The sequence below is a fragment of the Mauremys reevesii genome, linkage group 4 (genome assembly GCF_016161935.1).
Source record: "Mauremys reevesii isolate NIE-2019 linkage group 4, ASM1616193v1, whole genome shotgun sequence".
Taxonomy (NCBI): Eukaryota; Metazoa; Chordata; order Testudines; family Geoemydidae; genus Mauremys; species Mauremys reevesii.
The window spans coordinates 41,983,801-42,004,633 of NC_052626.1; the positions used below are offsets into that span (position 1 = coordinate 41,983,801).

General features: G+C 45.8%; 1 protein-coding gene across 16 annotated transcripts in view; it reads right to left on the reverse strand.

Annotated features, from left to right (window-relative positions):
• The window catches only part of TTLL5 (tubulin tyrosine ligase like 5), a 235,835-nt gene that overhangs the window by 209,357 nt on the left and 5,645 nt on the right, over positions 1-20,833 (reverse strand). For 15 of the 16 annotated variants that reach the window (XR_005597950.1, XR_005597951.1, XR_005597952.1 and 12 more), the window contains exons 2-9: positions 20,037-20,200; positions 15,031-15,137; positions 13,030-13,112; positions 12,163-12,269; positions 11,490-11,620; positions 10,755-10,837; positions 8,481-8,550; positions 8,070-8,154 (exon numbers count right to left, since the gene is read on the reverse strand). Coding sequence is in view for 12 of the 16 variants with exons in the window: in XM_039536715.1 (XP_039392649.1) it covers positions 8,070-8,154; positions 8,481-8,550; positions 10,755-10,837; positions 11,490-11,620; positions 12,163-12,269; positions 13,030-13,112; positions 15,031-15,137; positions 20,037-20,113 (743 nt within the window). In the remaining 4 variants the exon portion in view is untranslated. Of the gene's footprint in view, positions 1-8,069; positions 8,155-8,480; positions 8,551-10,754; positions 10,838-11,489; positions 11,621-12,162; positions 12,270-13,029; positions 13,113-15,030; positions 15,138-20,036; positions 20,201-20,833 lie in introns of those variants that run through there. The other variant, XM_039536724.1, reaches the window with a different exon arrangement.

Sequence of the window (20,833 nt, forward strand, 5' to 3'; positions counted from 1 at the left end):
AAGTCAGGGTCCACCATTTTGCATCTGGAATAGTGGGCAAAGAGGTTGAGACAAAGATCAAGGGTGGGTCTACAGCCTCCTTTCTACTTCAGGATTCAGAAATAGTAGGAATAAAATCACTTGCCCCTGAACTCCAAGGGCAGTTCCTCCCCTGGTTCCTGCTCCCAGTTGTAAGAGGTAGTCTACGTCCTCTCAATCTCTTGCAAGAGGTGTCCCTGGAAAGAGACCAGAAGGGGATAAGAGGTTTGGAACAGACTGAAAATGCATGGGACATCTCTTCCTTATGATCTGAAGGACCCAGTGGTCCAAGGTAATTCCAGCCCAAGCTTCTTGAAAACGTGGTTGCCAAAGGGGTGGGGGGAGGGAAGAGAAAAGAGGGGTAAAATAGATCTTGTGGTGGTCCATCCAGGCTGCCACTGATAGTGTTAGACTTGCTGCCCATTCAAAGCCCCAGACTTCACGGCAGCTGAGTAGGAGCCAATGGGTTACCACCAATGAAATATCTACATCTTCCTTGGAGGCTCAGACAATCATGGAGATTGGCAATACCGCATTGAGAAACACCTCCTGAGGTATAGCTGGTGCTTGCATTGCTTTCTTTTAGGGTTGTCATAACTATAAAAAGGGAAGAGTAACAACCCTCTTGTATACAATACTATAAAATCCCTCCGGCCAGAGGCACCAAAACCCTTTTACCTGTAAAAGGTTAAGAAGCTCAGGTAACCTGGCTGACACCTGACCCAGAGGACCAAGAAGGGGACAAGATACTTTCAAATGGGGGGGGGGGGGGGGGGTGGAGAGATAAGGCAGGCTTTTGTTTTTGCTCTTTGTTTTGGTGGTGTTCAGTCTTGGGACTAAGAGGGACCAGACATCAATCCATGTTCTCCAAATCTTTCTGAACAAGTCTCTCATATTTCAAACTTGTAACAGCCAGGCAAGGCATATTAGTTTATCTTTGTTTTCTCAACTTGTGAATGTCCCCTTTGCAAGAGGGACGTTTATCCCTGTTTTGTTGCAACTTTGAAACTAAGGCTAGAGGGGGTTCCTCTGGGCTCTTTGAACCTGGTTACCCTGTAAAATTATTTTCCATCCTGATTTTACAGAGATGATTTTTACCTTTTCCTTTTAATAAAATCCTTCTTTTAAGAACCTGACTGATTTTTCCATTGTCCAAAGACCCAGGGGTTTGGGTCTTTGATCACTTGGTTAGGATATTATTCTCAAGCCTCCCCAGGAAAGGGGGTGTAAGGGCTTGGGAGGATATTCGGGGGGGGAGGCGGGAAGAGGAACTCCAAGTGGTCCTTTCCCTGTTTCTTGTTAAATCACTTGGTGGTGGCCGTGTACCAGGTTTTCACCTAAGCTGGTAGAAATAAGCTTAGGGGGCTTTCATGCAGGTCCCCACATCTGTACCCTAGAGTTCAGACTGGGGAAGGAACCCTGACAAGGGCAGTGGTTCTCAACCAGGGTATGCATATGCCTGGGTGTACGCAGAGGTTTTCCCAGGGAGTACAACTCCTCCTTTAGCTATTTGCTTAGTTTTACAACAGGCTACATAGAAAGCACTAGCGAAGTCAGTGCAAACTAAAATTTCATGCATACAATGGCTTGTTTATACTGGCTCTATATACTATACAATGAAAAGTAAGTACAATATTTTATATTCCAATTGATTTATTTTATAGATATATGGTAAAAATGAGAGTAAGCAATTTCAGTAATAGTGTGCTGTGAAACTTTTGCCTTTTTATAAGAGATTTTATAAGCAAGTAGTTGAAGTGAGATGAAACTTGGGGTATGCAAGATAAAAATCAGACTCCTGAAAGGGATCCAGTAGTCTGGAAAAGTTGAGAGCCACTGTTTTAGGGGATGGGACAGAGACCCAAAGAGCACAGAGTTGCCTGGAATCCTTCAAAGTATGTAGTGCCTTATCAGTGCCACTGCTAAATAGTGGACCTCCCATTCGAAGGAAGCTCTCTATTACTGCTTAGACCTCCCTTGGGATCCCTGAGGGCTGAAGCTATGACGACCTCTTCATGGATATTGGTGTGGCCATTGTTTGCACCTCTTGTCAGACACATTCAGTGAAGCCTGCAGATTTGTTTGAGCAGTTAATTGGCTATCAGCCATAAGAGATTATGGTTTCTCCTGATGCTTCTTGGGTATTTTATCCAAGAAATTGGATAGTTGTCCAAGTTCAAAAAAAATCTTATTGTGGGACTAGTGCGTCATAGTTTGCTTCCTTCATTTGTAGGCTTTCAACCAACTAGGTTGAGCTTTTGGGGGGTCCTCTCACATGGGTATTTTGTAGGACTTACTGTTTTGTTCTCTCCGATACAGCTTGTACCACAAGAGTGCCAGGTATGGGATGCTAATAAAAATATTCAGAGGTATGATATCTTTTGTCTGCTTTCTTGAAGTTAGTAGACAGAAGCTTGTGTCTGCAACATCCATCTGGCATGTTACAACAGACCATTGCTGACTGGCACAGCCAACTTTCCTCAAGTTAGATTAAGTATATCCAAGAGTTTAGTCCTGCTTCAGGGCAGGTGACTTGACTATGACCGATTGAGATCCTTCTAGGCTTACATTTCTATGATTCTCTTCTACAGTATATATAACCCCAACTATACATACAATATGATGGGGGTTCATTTAGCTACAATGACTCAGGAAAAAGATCTTGGCGTCATCGTGGATAGTTCTCTGAAGATGTCCACGCAGTGTGCAGAGGCGGTCAAAAAAGCAAACAGGATATTAGGAATCATTAAAAAGGGGACAGAGAATAAGACTGAGAATATATTATTGCCCTTATATAAATCCATGGTATGCCCACATCTTGAATACTGTGTACAGATGTGGTCTCCTCACCTCAAAAAAGATATACTAGCACTAGGAAAGGTTCAGAAAAGGGCAAGTAAAATGATTAGGGGTTTGGAGAGGGTCCCATATGAGGAAAGATTAAAGAGGCTAGGACTCTTCAACCTGGAAAAGAGGAGACTAAGGGGGGGAATATGATAGAGATATAAAATCATGAGTGATGTTGAGAAAGTGGATAAGGAAAAGTTATTTACTTATTCCCATAATACAAGAACTAGGGGTCACCAAATGAAATTAAGAGGCAGCAAGTTTAAAACAAATAAAAGGAAGTTCTTCTTCACGCAGCACACAGTCAACTTGTGGAACTCCTTACCTGAGGAGGTTGTGAAGGCTAGGACTATAACAGTGTTTAAAAGAGAACTGGATAAATTCATGGTGGTTAAGTCCATAAATGGCTATTAGCCAGGATGGGTAAAGAATGGTGTCCCTAGCCTCTGTTTGTCAGAGGATGGAGATGGATGGCAGGAGAGAGATCACTTGATCATTGCCTGTTAGGTTCACTCCCTCTGGGGCACCTGGCATTGGCCACTGTCAGTAGACAGATACTGGGCTAGATGGACCTTTGATCTGACCCGGTACAGCCGTTCTTATGTACAGTCTCTAGAGGGACAGACAGGGTATCAGCCATTTGTTTTATCAGGTCCTGGAAGACAATGAATTAATCCTCTGAAGCCAGTGAAGGTACGGTCATTGCCTCATCAGGGCAGGACAACATTGGAGCTGAGATTTGATGCTCCTGCTCAGGAGAATGCTGTTCTTCTCCGTTCTTCTCCTCTTGCCTCTCCAGCAGCTGTAGAACTCAACTCACTTGTGGAAACTGAATTGGTCTCTTTAGTGAGGGAGACCTAGCTCTGGATACAGTGGGGAATGCTGGCTTTCAGAAATAGGGCCAAATATCCCAGGGGATCCAGTATGATCGGTGCAGGAAGGAGAGTGGGGAGGAGGGCACATCAATGATACCAGGACAGGTGCTCCCTATGACTATGTGTTCTTAGCTCCTCTAACTGAATATCATCTAGATCTTCTCTTTGACTTCCCCCGAGCGATCCAGAGGGGGGATGGAAGATGAGGGGATGATTTCCCAAAACGTTTTAGGGAAGAGGAGAAGGAATATACCTCCTCTAACAGAAGGACAATTCTGTCAGGAGTACCCAGCCTATGAACCAGGTAGGTTTGCACAGAGGTCTCTTCCCTGGACAAACATGGAGGTTCTACAATGGGGGGGTGGAGGGAGGGCGCGCGCATGTTAAATTACCTCCTGGAATATCTTAACATTGTTTTTAGTACTGGGCCCACCAAATGATGTGATAAATGTAGATGCACCAGATACAGAAGTACACTGTGCTGGGGCCAGTACTAGAGGGAGTACATTCCTAAGCCTTAGATAGTACCACCTGAGCTGCCTTAAATATCAGCATTGAGGTACCATCAAGTGTCTTCTCCAACTTATGACTTGCTTTGACTTCAGTTGACATAACTCACCTTCCCTGGCACCAGCAGGAGGCCCAACCTGTGTCTGGGGTCATCTCTAGAACAATGCTCCTTCCTGCTTCTACCAGACATCAACGCTGATGACTGGTGGACAAATGAGGCCTTTCAGAGAAAGTAGCCTGGGCGTGCAACTCACCTGGGCACTGAGGGAGATGGACAGACCCACACATTGAGGCTTCTCTGAAGCTATTCCTGAGTCTGAGGAAGCCTGCACTGACTTCTCCAGCAGGAAAAACCTCATTCACTCACTGTCTGGGTGCACCTCTTAGAGGACAGTCTATTGATAGAGATTCTCTAGGTTTTAGTCAGGAGGAGAGGATGGAAGAGGCTGAAGTATGGGCCAGATCAGACGAGAAACATTCACATAAAAAAAGAACCTGACATTAGAAAAGGGCAGACAAACAGTGACAAGTTTTTAAAGTACTTGTACACAAATGCTAGAAGTCTAAATAATAAGATGGGTGAACTAGAGTACCTCATGTTAAAGGTATATATAGGCATCACAGAAACCTGGTGGAGTGAGGACAAAATCAATGGGACACAATCATTCTGGGGTACAAATTATCAGAAGGACAGAACAGGATGTGTGGGGGGTGGGGGGGAAGGTGGCACTATATGTGAAAGAAAATGTGGATTCATTTAAGATTTTTACTTCATTTGATTCTACATGTTCCATAGAATCTCTATGGACAGTAATTCCATGCTCTTATAAGAATATAAGAGTAGAGATCTATTATTGACCACCTGACTAGGACAGTGATAGTGACAATAAAACGCTAAGGGAGATTAGAGAGGCTACCAAAATAAAGAACTCAATAATAGTGAGGGATTTCAATTATCTCCATATTGACTGGGTACATCACCTCAGGATGAAATACAGAGACAAAATTTCTCAGTAATTTAAATGACTGCTTCTCGGAGCAGCTGGGACAGGAACCCATAAGGGGAAGGCAATTATCGATTTAGTCCTGAGTGGAGTGCAGGATCTGGTTGAAGAGGTAACTATAACAGGACCACTTGGAAATCGTGACCATAATATAACAAAATTTAACATTCCTATGGTGGGAAGAACACCTCAATAGCCCAACACTGTGGCATTTAATTTCAGAAAGGAGAACTATGCAAATAAAAAAGGTACAGGGACTAGAGCAAAATCCCTGCAAACTGCATGGATACTTTTCAAAGACACGATAATAGAGGCCCAACTTAAATGTATACCCCAAATTGAAAAAAAAAAAAAAAGACAGTAAAAGAACTAAAAGAGCCACCATGGCTTAACCATATAAAGGAGGCAGTGAAAGATAAAAAGGCATCTTTTAAAAGTGGAAGTCAAATCCTGGTGAGGTAAATGGAAAGGCGCATAAACGCTGCCAAATTAAATGTAAAAATGTAATAAGAAAAGCCAAAAAGGAGTTTGAAGAACAGCTAGCCAAAAACTCAAAAGGTAATAACAAAATGTTTAAGTACATCAGAAGCAGGAAGCCTGCTAAACAACCAGTGGGGTCCCTGGACAATCAAGATACAAAAGGAGCACTTAAAAACGATAAAGTCATTGCAGAGAAACTAAACGAATTCTTTGCTTCAGTCTTCATGGCTGAGGATGTTAGGGAGATTCCCAAACCTGAGCCGTCCTTTGTAAGTGCCACTAGAGGAGGTTTTGGAATTAATTGATAAACTTAATAGCAACAAGTCACCGGGACAAGATGGCATTCATCCAAGAGTTCTGAAAGAACTCAAATGTGAAATCACAGAACTATTAACTATGGGTTGTAACCTGTTTTTTAAATTGGCTTCTGTACCCAATGACTGGAAGATAGGTAATGTAACGCCAATATTTAAAAAGGGCTCTAGAGGTGATCCCAGCAATTACAGACCAGTAAGTCTAACATCAGTATCGGGCAAATTAGTTGAAACAATAGTAAAGAATAAAATTGTCAGACACGTAGAAGAACAAAGTGTTGGGCAAAAGTCAACATGGTTTCTGTAAAGAGAAATCATGTCTTACTAATTAGAGTTCTTTGAAGGGGTCAACAAACATGTGGACAAGGGGGATCCAGTGGACATAGTGTACTTAGATTTCCAGAAAGCCTTTGACAAGGTCCCTCACCAAAGGCTCTTACATAAATTAAGTTGTCATGGGATAAGAGGGGAGATCCTTTCATGGATTGAGAACTGGTTAAAAGATAAGGAACAAAGGGTAGGAATAAATGGTAAATTTTCAGAATGGAGAGGGGTAACAAGTGGTGTTCCCCAAGGGTCAGTCCTCAGACCAATCCTATTCAACTTATTCATAAATGATCTCAAGAAAGGGGGTAAACAGTGAGGTGACAAAGTCTGCAGAAGATACTAAACAGCTCAAGGTAGTTAAGACCAAAGCAGACTGTGAAGAACTTCAAAAAGATCTCACAAAACTAAGTGATTGGGCAACAAAATAGCAAATGAAGTTTAATGTGGATAAATGTAGAGTAATGCACATTAGAAAAAATAATCCCAACTATACATACAATAGGATGGGGGCTAATTTAGTTACAATGAATCAGGAAAAAGATCTTGGAGTCATCATGGATAGTTCTCTGAAGACGTCCATGCAGTGTGCAGCAGTAGTCAAAAAAGCAAACAGGATGTTAGGAATCATTAAAAAAAGGATAGAGAATAAGACAGAGAATATCTTATTGGAGAAGACTGAGGAGAGATATGATAGAGGTATATAAAATCATGAGTGGTGCGGAGAAATTGAATAAGGAAAAGTTATTTATGTGTTCCCATAATATAAGAACTAGAGCCACCAAATGAAATTAATGGGCAGCAGGTTTAAAACAAATAAAAGGAAATTCTTCTTCACACAGTGCACAGTCAACCTGTGGAAGTCCTTGCCTGAGGAGGTTGTGAAGGCTAGGACTATAACAGGGTTTAAAAGAACTTGATAAATTCATGGAGGTTATGTCCATTAATGGCTATTAGCCAGGATGGGTAAGGAATGCTGTCCCTAGCCTCTGTTTGTCAGAGGTGGAGATGGATGGCAGGAGAGAGATCACTCGATCATTAACTGTTAGATTCACTCCCTCTGGGGCACCTGGCATTGGCCACTGTCAGTAGACAGGATACTGGGATGGATGGACCTTTGGTCTGACCCAGTATGTCCTCTTATATTATTACATATACCAACTGGCAAAAGGAAACAACTAATTCTTGCTCACAGATGAGCTATCCTAAAATCAAAGGTGAATTGTAGACTGCTCAAGAGAAGCAGATCGTGCTGGGGCTCCACAGATAGCAAGAAGGAACTGAGAGATGGTTGGGTCCACTTTGCCTGGGGGTAGTTGGGGGAAGGGTACCTAGATACCAGGCATGGCCCCAACTGACACTAGCCAAAAAGAATCTGATCTCAAGTACATGGGGTGCAGATGCACAAAAATGGAATCTGTGTGGACAATCACTCCAAGAATTTGCTTTATCAAGGCTTTTCCCCTCTCATAACCAAGTCATTAAAATCAGTTATTCCAATGCAGTCTGAAGCATGGGGGGAGGGGAAGGGGGACATGACACACCAGCATCACTAAATACCTACAGCTAAAACTTTGAGGTGCTCCTTCTCTGCCAGGCCTTTGAATCAAAGATGAGCATGGCAAGGGTAGGGACAAGCTCTCTTGATCCTAGAGCTTCAGGTTCAACTGCCTTGAGGGAAGGGGTGTGCATCCTACCTGGCTAGTCCTTCCTCGTAGAGGTAGACAACAAGTGGATCATAGGACGTCACCAGTACATACAGGCGCACATCGAATTTGAAGTCTGGAAGAAGATTAGCAGGAATCAGTGACCACAAATACTTCCCAATAGCCACTAGAATCTGAACCCAGCTGAGGGGGGAGCAGTAGATCCTTCTGAGAGCAATGGATGTGTAAAATAGACAGCAGAGTCTATCAGCTTCTGCTCACTTGATGTTCAGAGCCTGGGTTTGAAGAATCTCTTCCACTCCCAACCCCCAACCATAGCTCTAGGGTGCTGGAAAGATTTACCTATCAAAGAAGGCATGGCAGCCCAAATAGCTATCCATAGCCTGCTGAGACCATCTGGTCAGGAAACTCAGAGGAAGCAGTCAATTCCTACACACTCACCATCTATGAGCAGGGGGTTGTTGATGTAGCGGGACACCAGGATATTCTCTTCCAGGGAAATCTGGTTCGGCTACAGAACAAGACACAGCATCAGTCCAAGAGTGAGGAAACCACAAATCCAAGGGCTGATTTTACCAAGAGCCTTTTCATTCTAAAGAGATTCTGTGCTGTAGCAGCTGCTGCTAGAGGAAAGTCCGGCCAGTAACAGGGTATTTAGGGTAATCAGACCCTGATCAGAAGCTTAATCAGGGTGTTATTACATTTCCAAAGAATCTGCCATCCCAGAGATCTCAAAGTGCTTTACACATAATATATAAATTTAAAATTACACACAAGTGTCCTCCTGAATTGGTCTCAATAGCTGTTTAAGAGCTACACAGCAATTATGCACAAGTTAGGGGCTGGAAGTCTCAAATGACAGTCACATTGACTTCCTACTACTGTAATGTTAGGTATATTGACCAAGCACAGGATTAATGGGTTCGCTTTCTTCTCAGGCATCCAGGACTGGCTATTGGTGGAGGGAGATCCAGGAATAGAAGGACTAAATCCTGTGCCAAGATCTTAATTTCAAGGGTCTCCAGCATTTGGAAGGAGAGAGCCAAGAGTGGGGGAGATGACCTCCTCACACCTTCAATCTCTGTGGTCAGGTCCAGGGCTGTTACCCAACTACTCACCCTGCCTAGCTGAGCTCCCCTTATCCCAGTGTCAGATAGCAGTGAGGCTGCTGTACTGACATGGGAGCTCACGATAGGAAGCTCCATTATAGATCTACGACAAATACACAAAGCCCTGGGCAACCAGATACGCTCTTCAGCAACACAGGCACAGATCACTGATTGGGGAGAGAAGCTGTATAGCTTGCAGGAAGCAACCTCTTCAGGAGACTTACTCTTCACTGTCTGTAAATCCCTCTGCCTCTTGCCACTAAAAATGGTTCAGATTGGTTAACAGATTCTTGTCCCAGTTTGTGAAGGAGCCAAATCTAATCCACCTACCTGTCTTTCATTCACATATGTCTGGAGATCCACACTGCTCCTGTTCTGGCCAAGGGAAACCTAAGCTAACTAAAGAATCAGAGAGCTCAGGCTCTCTTGGTATGACACAAAAATGGCAGCGTTTTTTTTTCTCTGGATCAGAGAAATAGTTGAGAATTTTTATTTTTTTTTAAAAACACTTTCCATGAACAGATTCTAGAAAACACTCCCTGTGTGGAGGTCACACTAAGAAAAGGGAAATCTTTGGGCCAAACCAGCTGACATACTGCTGGAATAGATACAGAGAGAGATCCCAGGAGGGCCCTTTCCTCAGTTCATGGCTACCTGCCCATCAGTTGAGCATGTACTCCCTCTCCTTCAAACAAAGAGCAAAGCTGAGTGCAGCTCTGGAAAGCGTTACTTCATGCACTTGGCTAGCTGCTCCCTTATTCCATGGGAAAGGATCCAGGTAGAGGACAGATGAGGCAACCTGGCCCCTTCGCTGCAGGGACAGAGGAAGGAGTAAACGAACACAAAGCGACTCAGCAACCAGCTTGGTAGTATGCCAGGAACATTTGTCCCATTAGCCCCTAAGGCTCAGAATCCCCTCAACCCCTCTTGGCTCCAGTTGAGACTCAATTGCCACTAGTGAGAAACTGATTCTCTGCACAGCATGCAAAGGGCAAGGCAACTACTACAGCCAGCACATTGCGCTCAGAGCATCAGCCCTCAAGAGAGGCCTGGCACCATCAGCACCATGAATCCCAGAGCCCTCTGTAACCAGAACAAAGGCCTCTCCCTACCATTGGGGGATTTCACTTTGATGAAAGTTACTTAACTAATTGGGGCGATCAAATGGCCATGGGAGAAGACAACTCAGGGCCCGTGAAGGTAAGATGTACAATGATGAATATAAGATCCAGCTCTCCATGTCAGACAGCCTGGGACCCCACTCCTACAGCTTTTTTCCCCCCTGAGGCAGCCTTCACCATTAGGGAAGACCAGGATGCAGCTGCACAGCTATTCATATTGAATCAGGAACAGTCTTCTGGTTACTGCTGCATCTGAGACTTAAAAGGCATGTGTTGCAGGACATGAATCATGGAAAAATAGGATGCTGTGGGGCATGCCAGCTGCTTGGGGGTGCTGATCACCTACCAGATACATAAATGGTGCTGAAACTGACAGCAGTGTCACATGCTCGTGAGATTACCATGGCACTTGCCGAAGGGTGAAAATAGGAGGGAATGGAATGCAGCATTATCTGGGGAAGGTCAGCATTCTGCTGAACACTTACATTGTTGATCAGGTAGACACCTCGCCCCCTGGAAGAGGCCACAGGTTTCACTATCCAGGGACCCCTGTCCTTTGAATAAGAACCTAGTCAAGAGAGAAGCATGAATCTGAAAAGTCTTCCAACTTTTTGCAAGGGCTGCCAGGGCGTTCCCCACAATGGGAACTCTTACAGAGCTTCTAACAGTTCTAGCATGAATGAACAATTCCTTCACTTGTCCTGTTTTTCCCTGTGGTGTCAGACCAAATGCCCTCAGTAACTCTGATCACTTAAGCTGGACACTGGCTTCTCTTCTCGGTCTGGTATTCCTCCTGGTGCTTCCCCCTCCCGCTAGCATTCCCAGATGTTGGCCAGAGATGCTATGGTGTTGGCCTACAGCAATTCTTAAGGATAAGCCCTCCGATGCTTAGACCCATTAGCCCTCCGGCACTAGGATTTCTTTCATCTGCAGCTGATAATGCTGAAGGGCTCAGCTCTCACACTGAGGCTATGGACTCAGCTAGGCATGGGGTAAGCAACACTCATAGGACAGGGATGATATAAACAAGCCAAAAAAAGCCTGTTTCCAATAGTGTTATTTTAGCCTCCCTTCCCTGCAATTTTGTTGTTCACAACACAAGCTGAGTTGTTTCTCTCTGGGGCCCCAAGCACAAAACTGGATAGGCACAATCCCCCACATACACCTACTTACTCCCTGGCTGCTGTTCAGGGGCTGGGCATTGCCAGCCAGTCACTTACTGCAGAACTCCTGGTACTCTGCTGGCAGGATGAAGGTCTGAGGTAAGATGTGGAATGTCTTGAACCCGTGGGTGTACTGCATGCGACTAACATTCTTGTACAACCGGTCTTTCCGAGTCAGTTCATATGACCTGAAATTACAAAAGCAGCAGCTGCGTCTTCTCCATGAAGCATCCCTCAGCAACCCACACCAGTGTCCTAGCACTAAGGGTTTAGCTACTAGGGCTCTCAGCTCTACCAGAGAAACCTCAATCCCAACCTGCAGGATCCCCTTCTATTCCAGTCCAGGGTCTCCCTTTAGCTTTGCCAATACCCCTCAATCCTCATCTGCAGCACTCATGCTACTCCTGTCATAGGCCTCCCAAGGCAGAGACTGACCAGAACTGTAGTTTTAGTGACATGGACAAACATCTACCAGGGCCTACAAAGAACCCACCCCAACCCCCTTCAATCGTGCACCAAATAAAAGGAGCTGCCCAGTACCTGGGCTAGAAAGGCAAGTGCACTAAACCTAAGTGCGGTCTTCCTATTGCCAGACAGGAATGGGAGATAGAATGTGTGGCTCAGTCCTGATGCTCTGGGACCTATGCATCACCCACCCCACACATTACTTGGAGACATTGATTTTCAGTCCCCTCCAGACACTAGTGAATTTGTTCAGCAAAGCTCTTACCTGGGGAAGTGGTTGACTTTCTGAATATCTGAGAGGGTGCGCAGCAGGTAGGGCTTCAGGTGGGAGCCCGTCCACATGAGGTTATAATCACTACTGTTGGGGTGTACCTGAGGATGGGACAAAGCCAAGGAGCAGATGAGACAGACCATACTACCACTAGTAACTAAGCACTCTGCTCTCTACTTTGAGGGACCTGGGAAGTTTCTAGCCTAAGAGTCCCATCTACCCACTCATGGATTGGTCCCACTACAGTTTGAGATACTCCTAACTCAAGATGTTGCACAGTTTTGCTAGGGGAGCTATTAAATAGCTGTCACATCCCAACCCTAGATACAGCTGGTAGGAAAAAGCTATTCTCATAGGCAGTCTAAATCCATTTATAAAGCATTCCGAAGTCCCGAAGTCCTGGGAGACTGAATCCCAATCCATCTCTTAAAAGAACTCAACACTCACAGGTACCTGCTGAAATACCCTTGACTGTACACAGGATGCTGATATAGAACCTGGTAGGTGCTAGAGAATGATAAGCATTATAAATGCATCACCACACACGCTCCTGCCTGCTATCTTAGGGTGTGAAATGAGGCTCCAAAAGGGAGGAAAAAAAATATTAAAAACAAAACCAACCTGTATTCTTCTAGCTAAGGATACTTCGAAAACTGGGTTTACAATGAGAGAACAAAGAGCACCCCTGCAGGATGGTAGAATTGTGCAGTGTTCTCTGATAGATTGGCTGAAGGTTAAAAGCACCACATGCCCAGGATCATGTGCTATATCCTGATTCGGAAAGAAGCCCAGAATTTCAACCTTTGCAGCATGTGTCCAAACTCAGTGGCTCTAAATATCCTTTAGATCTGGTGCACACACCTCGTGGAATCCATGGGCAGTCAGAATGCTGCGCACCAAACGGCTGTCTGTTTTCACAATCTTATAGGACAAGCGATAGCGCTCTGTGAAGAAGGCAAGAGATGGAGTTAGTGACAGCAGCTGAGGTACCGACAGCCTGAGCACCCAATAATAGCAAAGCAAGATACATGAACCCTGCACCGCTTCAAGAGGGAGAAGGGTGTCATTGCACTTTGCACACTGCAGTTATACATTTTATTAAAGCTAATGTTTAAAATCAAATTTACACAAATTAAGAGGGAAGCTACTGTACATCTGGGGTCAGGCTCAAGTTGTAACCGATACTTGTAATCCCTCATAAGGTTCACAGGATCCATAAATAGTACATAACCAGCATAGACCCAGATTGGGGTGTGGGAGTTTTTAAAACATCAGTGGATAAGTGGTCTCAGGTATGCCACTCATAGAATGTATTTAGAGTCAGTATTGGTGTAGTGAATAAGTACATGGGTGGGGTGCATCCCTTGGTTTGTCAGGGGAGGAAGTGGGTTATTTCCCTGACCAGTGTTCTTGATTACTTGACCTGATACTGACAGTGTCCCATGATGTGCTTTCTGTAGATGTCTCTGGACCACCCAATGGTGTGGGACACCGTGAGCCGTCTCATGAGCTGGGCGTAGCGCCGACTGACTCCACATGCTATCAGCACTGGCTCGTTGTGGTGGTCCCATGCCGCCAATGTCTCCGTGACCAGGGCGTGAATCTGGACCTCACAGCCCTGGGCTCTCAGGGTGTCAGCCAGTGGGGTGTATTTCAGCACCTTCTGAGCTCGGGCCGCGTGGAAGGCCGGTGACCTGTTTTCAAATGGTACTGTTATGTCCACCATGAGGACCTTCTTTTCCGTGTTGGTCATGACGATGTCGGCTCGTAGTCGGCTGTCCATCTCAGGGATGGCAGAGTCGACGGCGATCTTCCCCAGGGATGGCAGGATGGCTTTCACTAACCGGTTTTGGATGGCGTTGGGGTGGTGCCAACAGGCTCCAGAGTGGTGTTGGCATCCACACAGGATGTGAAGTAGGGTCTTGTTGGAGTAGCTTTGCGCACTGCAGTTATACTACATCCCTGATGAGTCTCTAGATGTAATAGCACTTGGCAAAGCACAGGGTTACACAAGATCCCTGACCAACTCCAAGTGGAACAGCACATGGTGATGTATCATTGGATTATACCAATCCCTCAGTGGTCAAATATCTGCCTTTAGTCAGTCCAGTCTCTTATGACACAAGAGGTACCATTTGTTCTCAGACTTTTTAGGTATTTGATTGCCAACAAACCCCTGATTTCTTTACAGGTCTCTTCATAGGCTCTTTTGGAACACTTCAGAGTGTTATCCCAATATCTTCTGCACACCTCAAAATAGGTCCATGCAGCCAAGACTGTTTGGTTCATGCCACAGGCCCCACCTCCCCTGTGGGTACCTCCCCCAAAGAACCCATTGGCCACGGTTCCCCATTCCCAGCCAATGGGAGCTGCGGGGGGGGGGGGGTGCTTGCAGGCAAGGGCAGCACACAAAGCCCTCTGCCCCCATCCCCTGGGGGCTGCAGGGAAGTGGTGCTGGCCGCTGCAGGGAGCCTGCCTTAGCCCCAAGTGCCACAGGAGTGGCAATCCCACAGGCTGTAGTTTGCCCACCCCGATCTAGATTCTAATACAAACACAGGTCAATGAACTATTTAGAGGCAACTAGATCCAGTCCAGAACCTGGTATGTCTCATTCAAGGGAGAACGGCCACTCTTCGCAACTCAGGCCTCTAGTTGCAGAATGTTTTCCAGACAGGTGGCTCTCAACACTGGCTTGAACAAGAAGAAAATATTGTGACCAATCCCAAAACATGGCCAATCCAGACAGTCTCTCCTGACATCTTTTTCCCCACCTCAAAAAGGAGGAAGGCACCTGCTTGGAGGCTACACAGCACCTCTCCTCACCGCAGCAGGCCTAGAGTTGGCACAGATAATTGCACCCACCTCCAATCAGGCGGATGTAACTGTCCTTGGTCAGAATGGCTTCTGCATGAAACACCAATATGGGGATCCTCCTGCAGCCACCAGTCCACATGATGCATGGGTGATCCCTGCAACAGAGATGGTTAACAACATGAGAGCAACTGAGTCTCATGGATACACAGTGGATTACTCACTATGAAGGAGTCCTGGTTAGTCCCCCCCCACAGCAGTGTCATACATGCCCAGGCTTGCACACCAGCCTGCAAGTGTGATATGCAAGCACAAGTTAGCTTAAAGTATGAGTAAATCCTAACCCAAAACCTTTTTTTGCTTTAGTCCAATCCAGAACAAAGCAGGTCTCATTCAAGGGAGAACAGTCACTCTCCATAACACAGGCTTCTAGTTGGGGGATGTTTTTCAGACAGCACTGGCTTGACCAAGAACAAGAACAAACCATGACCAATCCCAAAACACAACCAATCCAGACAGCTCCTCCTGACATCTCTTTCCCTCCTTCATTTTATCTTGGGCTTTTATATTTAATTGATATGACTTTAACTGGTTAAGTAACTTGCACAACTTGACCTCAAGAGGAGCTTCACCCTTCTCCGCTAAAGGTCTCAGGAATCACATTTCTATACAAAGCATGAGCCACACCCAAGGACAGAGGAATACAGCAATAGCACCATATCCCCACTCCTAGCCCCACCAACCCAAGCAAAGTAGGAGCCACTCCACTGTATAAGGATTGCATACCAGTGCACTACTGCCTTGCTTCAGATCTATACTCCCAAGTGCACTAAGTGGCCACTGTGCTGGCATCCTGGGCTCAGAAATTAAACAAGCAACAGGAATCACACATTGTTCTACACAATGAGTGATGCTATCTACACCCTCTCTTTTTAACTTGTGTCAAAGACAAAAGGATTGCAGCCCAGAATTCCACAGGTTGTCCATGGCCACTCAGCAGCCTATGGAGACTATAGGTGCCAGAATCCAATAATCTATTTTGAGCCAAGCAGCCAGGCCACATTGCATACTGGGAACAGTAGTCTCTATTAAAATGGGAGAATAGTTGCAATCTGTTCAATTTGATCCCAGTTCAGTCCAACCCTTAGCTGTTTGGGCATAGCTCCTTTTGTACCTCAGTCTTGCTTCTGCTCTTTGGTTTTGCAGATTTTTTTTAAAAAGTTATTTTTTGTTGAGGTACCTAAACACAGAACACTACAAGACAAGCCTGGCAACAGGAATGGAAACAGAAACTGTATTGTACCAAACAGTAACTTTAAGATTGGCTAAACTGACAGTGCCCTGTTGTTGCCTAGCACTGGCCACATCTCACTATGCAGTGTCAACATGACACTGCCTTAAAGCCCCAGACTATCATAGTGCAAAAACACTGATGTTTGTATGTGTTCGAAGGCTCAACACCAGAAAGGAGCACCATATCTATCAGCAGATCAGGGACCTGTTTCACCTGCAGTGAGGTTGCCAGTTCCAGCACATGGAAGGGAAAAGCCTGCAACAAGAGTTGCCAAGTCTGGTGAATTTGTCTGTACAACTTATGAATCCTGGTTGATACTGAAGTCGTCAAACTGCTTTATCACAGAATGCTCCTCTATCCATATCCAGCATGGACTGACAACCTATAGAATGTCCACACCAGACTAAGGACAATGGTAAGTACTTAACTTTAACAACTGTAGTCTGACCAGACAAGAGATGCTCAGCTGGTTAGCTGGGGCTGGGAGAAAGTAATTCCCCAACTTGTCTGCAAGGAGTGGGAAAGTGGAGAAGAAAACTTTTGGTTTAGAATCTTATACACGGTGTCTGCATTTAACATGTTATACCTACCATATGTGCCTTGAAGATATAAACTGTGGGTCCAGAACTCCGACCCAACTGGAGTTCTGGGAGAGGGTAAATCTGAGGGGTCAGCACTGAGTCTAGAGACTGGGCAAGGGACCACCTGACTGCACCTCTCAGGCGGGAGTGCTAGAAAGAAGATCTGCACCCTAAGAGTGTGTCCAGAGATCCTAGGACAGTAGCAATGGCAGGTCTCCATTCATGGTGAGTAATTAAAATACCCAGGGATTAAACAGTCTGGTGACTGGCCAAGAGGGGGCACTCCTCTGGAGCTGTGACAAGACTACGCAGCTGAAGAGAAATGCAGCACAAACCATTGAAAGCTATTGTGTAAATATAAATGCACAAAAAGCAAATTTGTCATTCTAAGTGGATAAAGCTCAGAGCCCTCATAGCTCACTGCTAAGGGAAATCAAACATGAATAGTTACAGAAAAGCAAACACCCTGGGAGGGTGTTGAACATCTTCTAGATCTACATGGATCAAAGAGAAAGACACATACAGAATGGTGGATATGCAGAGCATGCAAGATTTTTGGCATTATCTGTAGCTTCTTCAGATGCATGCCAGAGCAACGTTGCTTGTTTTGCCTGACCAACATCCCTATTAGGTGAGGCTAAAGTCCAGGGTCTGAGCTGACAACACTGCAGCAGATACCAGCTAGTTTGCTAGGCCTGCATCAGACTGTGTGCTAGGAAGAGAATATTCAAAGTTCCTAATGTAGCCTTACCCCTGGAAGCATTTACCCTTGGTCACCATAGAACTCATTCCAGGATATATGACGACTCAGTGTATTGGGTAGGAATAGAGCCTCTCACCTCCAATTCTTGCTTCAAATCCCACCCAGGTTGATAGTGGACCCCAAAAATCTGTTCAGACAATATGCAGTGTTATCGTAGCTGCGTTGGTCCCAGGATATTAGAGGGATAAGATAGGTGATGCAATATCTTTTACTGGACAGACTTCTATTGATGAAAGACAAGCTTTTTAACATACACATGTTCTTCAGACCTGACCTGAGGAAGAGCTCTGTGTAAGCTCTAAAGCTTGTCTGACCAATAGAAGATGGTTCAGCCAATATGAAATAAATCCCTGGCTTCAATGCAATTCCCACGAAACAGGTGTCTACATCACAAAACCACCAGCACAACTGTCCCCCCTCCACCTTTACAATCTCAGGAGAAAGGCAGATAATTGAAAGAACCATAAAATCTGAATTCTGTTCAGGGCAGGGGAAGGCACAACTGTGTGAGGCACAAAGGATTCAGTCTCCAAGGGCTCCTTTTTAGAGCAGTGGGCATTATACAGGATTCTCTTGCTTGTGCCCCAGCTAGATCCCTGTGACCTATACACACTGCCCCATCTCTGTTTTTATCATTCTTTGAATCTGTTGAGTTCTGGGCTTAGTGGTCCCTCCCTCACCTGTCCACTAACCCAGTATTAAAATAGGCTGCCACTTTTCACCAGTGATAAACTCTTAAAAAAAAACAAAACAAAAACATCATTCAGTAATATACTTGTCTGTACCCTTGGGTTACAAATGCATAGAGAAGTACCTGTGTACCTTCCCCCGCTTTCTGCATTTCTAGACAGAGGTGCACAAGAAGGCTCCTATATGGGCTCCGTCTCAAGACGGAGGTAAAGTAGTAATCTGCATGGGCCCCCTCCCCACTTGGGATAGAAAAGATTTTTCCCCATAGACCATCCTATGTATCAGACCAAGTGTGCTGCATTTGAAAGGGAAACAAATATTGCCTTTCCCTAAATAAAGGCAAGCCCCATCCGTGCTCCCTCCCGCCACCAGACCAGACCATTCATGCCTGAGCCCTCCTATCTGGCCCCAGAATCCTCCCACCCACCCTTAGTTGAATTCAGTTGCTCACCCAAGGCCACTGTGCAGCAGCACCAAGTCTGAGCACAGGCTAGCACCTTACATAAGTGGGAATAGAGCCAAGACAGCATGAAGAGGCTTTAGGTTAAGCTCTGCCCTGAGGATTTGCAGTGAGACCACTAGGGCTCAGACTATCCTCCAAGCGACTGTTCACATTCATCCCTAGTATGACCTTGGTCACCTGGTGCAGACATTGTGACTGAAGGACGCAAACTTGGGCCCTGCTACCTCTTCCCTGGGATGCTGGAGGACAACTGGCCAGCTCAATTTTGTCTGGAGCAATAGATAGAGGCCCTCTGCATAGTCAGCTTGGGGAGGCCTTTGCCTCCAAGTCCCTGCTATGCTGAGAGTGATCTTTGAGAAAGAAGGGAACCCAGCTTGTTAAAACAAACAACTAATGTGGGAGCAGGACACCATTCTGGAAATGGACAACTCTGGAGCAGCAGAGATGGAAGGAGATGCTAGACAAAGCTGGGGGTTAGGGCTGACAAGAACTCAAAGATGAGTGGAAGTAACATACTTCCTATTAAGCTTAAATAGAACATGGGAGGCAAGAGCACTCGAATGCCCTACATTACACAGCAGGCTGCTCTGCAATTCTTTGTGCTCCCACAGGTAAAAACCAAAGCAAATGTAGCCAGCAGAACTGGGGGCTACCCATATTTCCCTGAATGGCACCAAAGAGAATCCACCCCAGGTGAGACGGGGACACCAGTGAGTCATGAAAGAATGTACCAATAGATAGGAAGCCAAAAAATGAGTGGAGCAAGAGAAATCATAGAATCATAGAATATCAGGGTTGGAAGGACCTCAGGAGATCATCTAGTCCAACCCCCTGCTCAAAGCAGGCCCAATCCCAGACAGATTTTTGCCCCAAATCCCTAAATGGCCCCCTCAAGGACTGAACTCACAACCCTGAGTTTAGCAGGCCAATGCTCAAACCACTGAGCTATCCCTCCCCACAGCTAAGGCCTTATCCCCTTCCAGAGGCTCCCTCTCTACAGAAAAGGGGGTCCTTCTAGGCTTCCCAAAGCAAGGAGTTCTGCACCTACCAACATACCATGTGACCCTGATCCTTCTTTATTATTAAAAGCCTAAAACCCACCCCATCTATTTCCCTCCTCAGCACACAGGAGGATGTGGGGACAGAGGAAGGATCTGGGGACAGAGAGAATGCAGCTGTCACACTAGATAAGTAAATATCCTCCAACGACCCCTGTACATTCCAGGTGAAGCATAACGAAGGTTCAGGCACAATGTTTTTACTTACTCTGGCCCTTCTTCCACCTCTTCCTCCTCTGATGACGAGCCAGTTTCCTCCATGTCCCGAGCCATCCCAACTGGCATCTCCTATGGGAGTTTTCATGCAGCCCAGTCACAGTGGTCTCTTAGACCCTTTCATATAGAATCAGTGGATCTAGCCAGTGCAGCTACCTGCAATAATCATCAGAAGTATGAGTATTGACTGAGCAGAATAGCCTAGAGACAGGAGTCAACTCAGCACTACCTCAACTGTTTCCGTACACAAATCTACACGGGATATAAACCCTGCTGCTACAGGGCATAAACCAACCTACTTGCTGCCAGAAGGCAGGAAGAAACTTCCTTAACGGTCAGGTCTTGCACTTTCCTCTGAACCATCAGGGGTTCTGGCCACTAGCCCAGGACACTTGACTGCACTTACTGGAGATGGATAGCACTGCTAGTTTTCAGTCACTGTGATACTCCTTTGGGGCCTTCAACTATCATGAAGAATCTCCTGAGACCCCTCTCCCTGGGTCTAACAGCTCCAGTGCAGGAAGTCCCAGGCTAGTTGCCAAAGTGTCACTAGGCTGACTCAGCACCCCAGGGGAGCTAGTTACTTTCCTGTGCGCCTGATTCAGAGACTAGCTGGAAAAGGTCTGGCTACTTCAGCACTTTCTTCCTCCAAGGCTTTCCTTATAGGGACATGCTTTAGTCAAAGCTCTTCGGGCTTTACCGCCTACGAAGGAGGGACGGGACCGCCACGCCGCCTGGTGCCGACCCGCGTTGGCCCAGGCCCTCTGGTCACTGCCCGTGCAGGAGCCT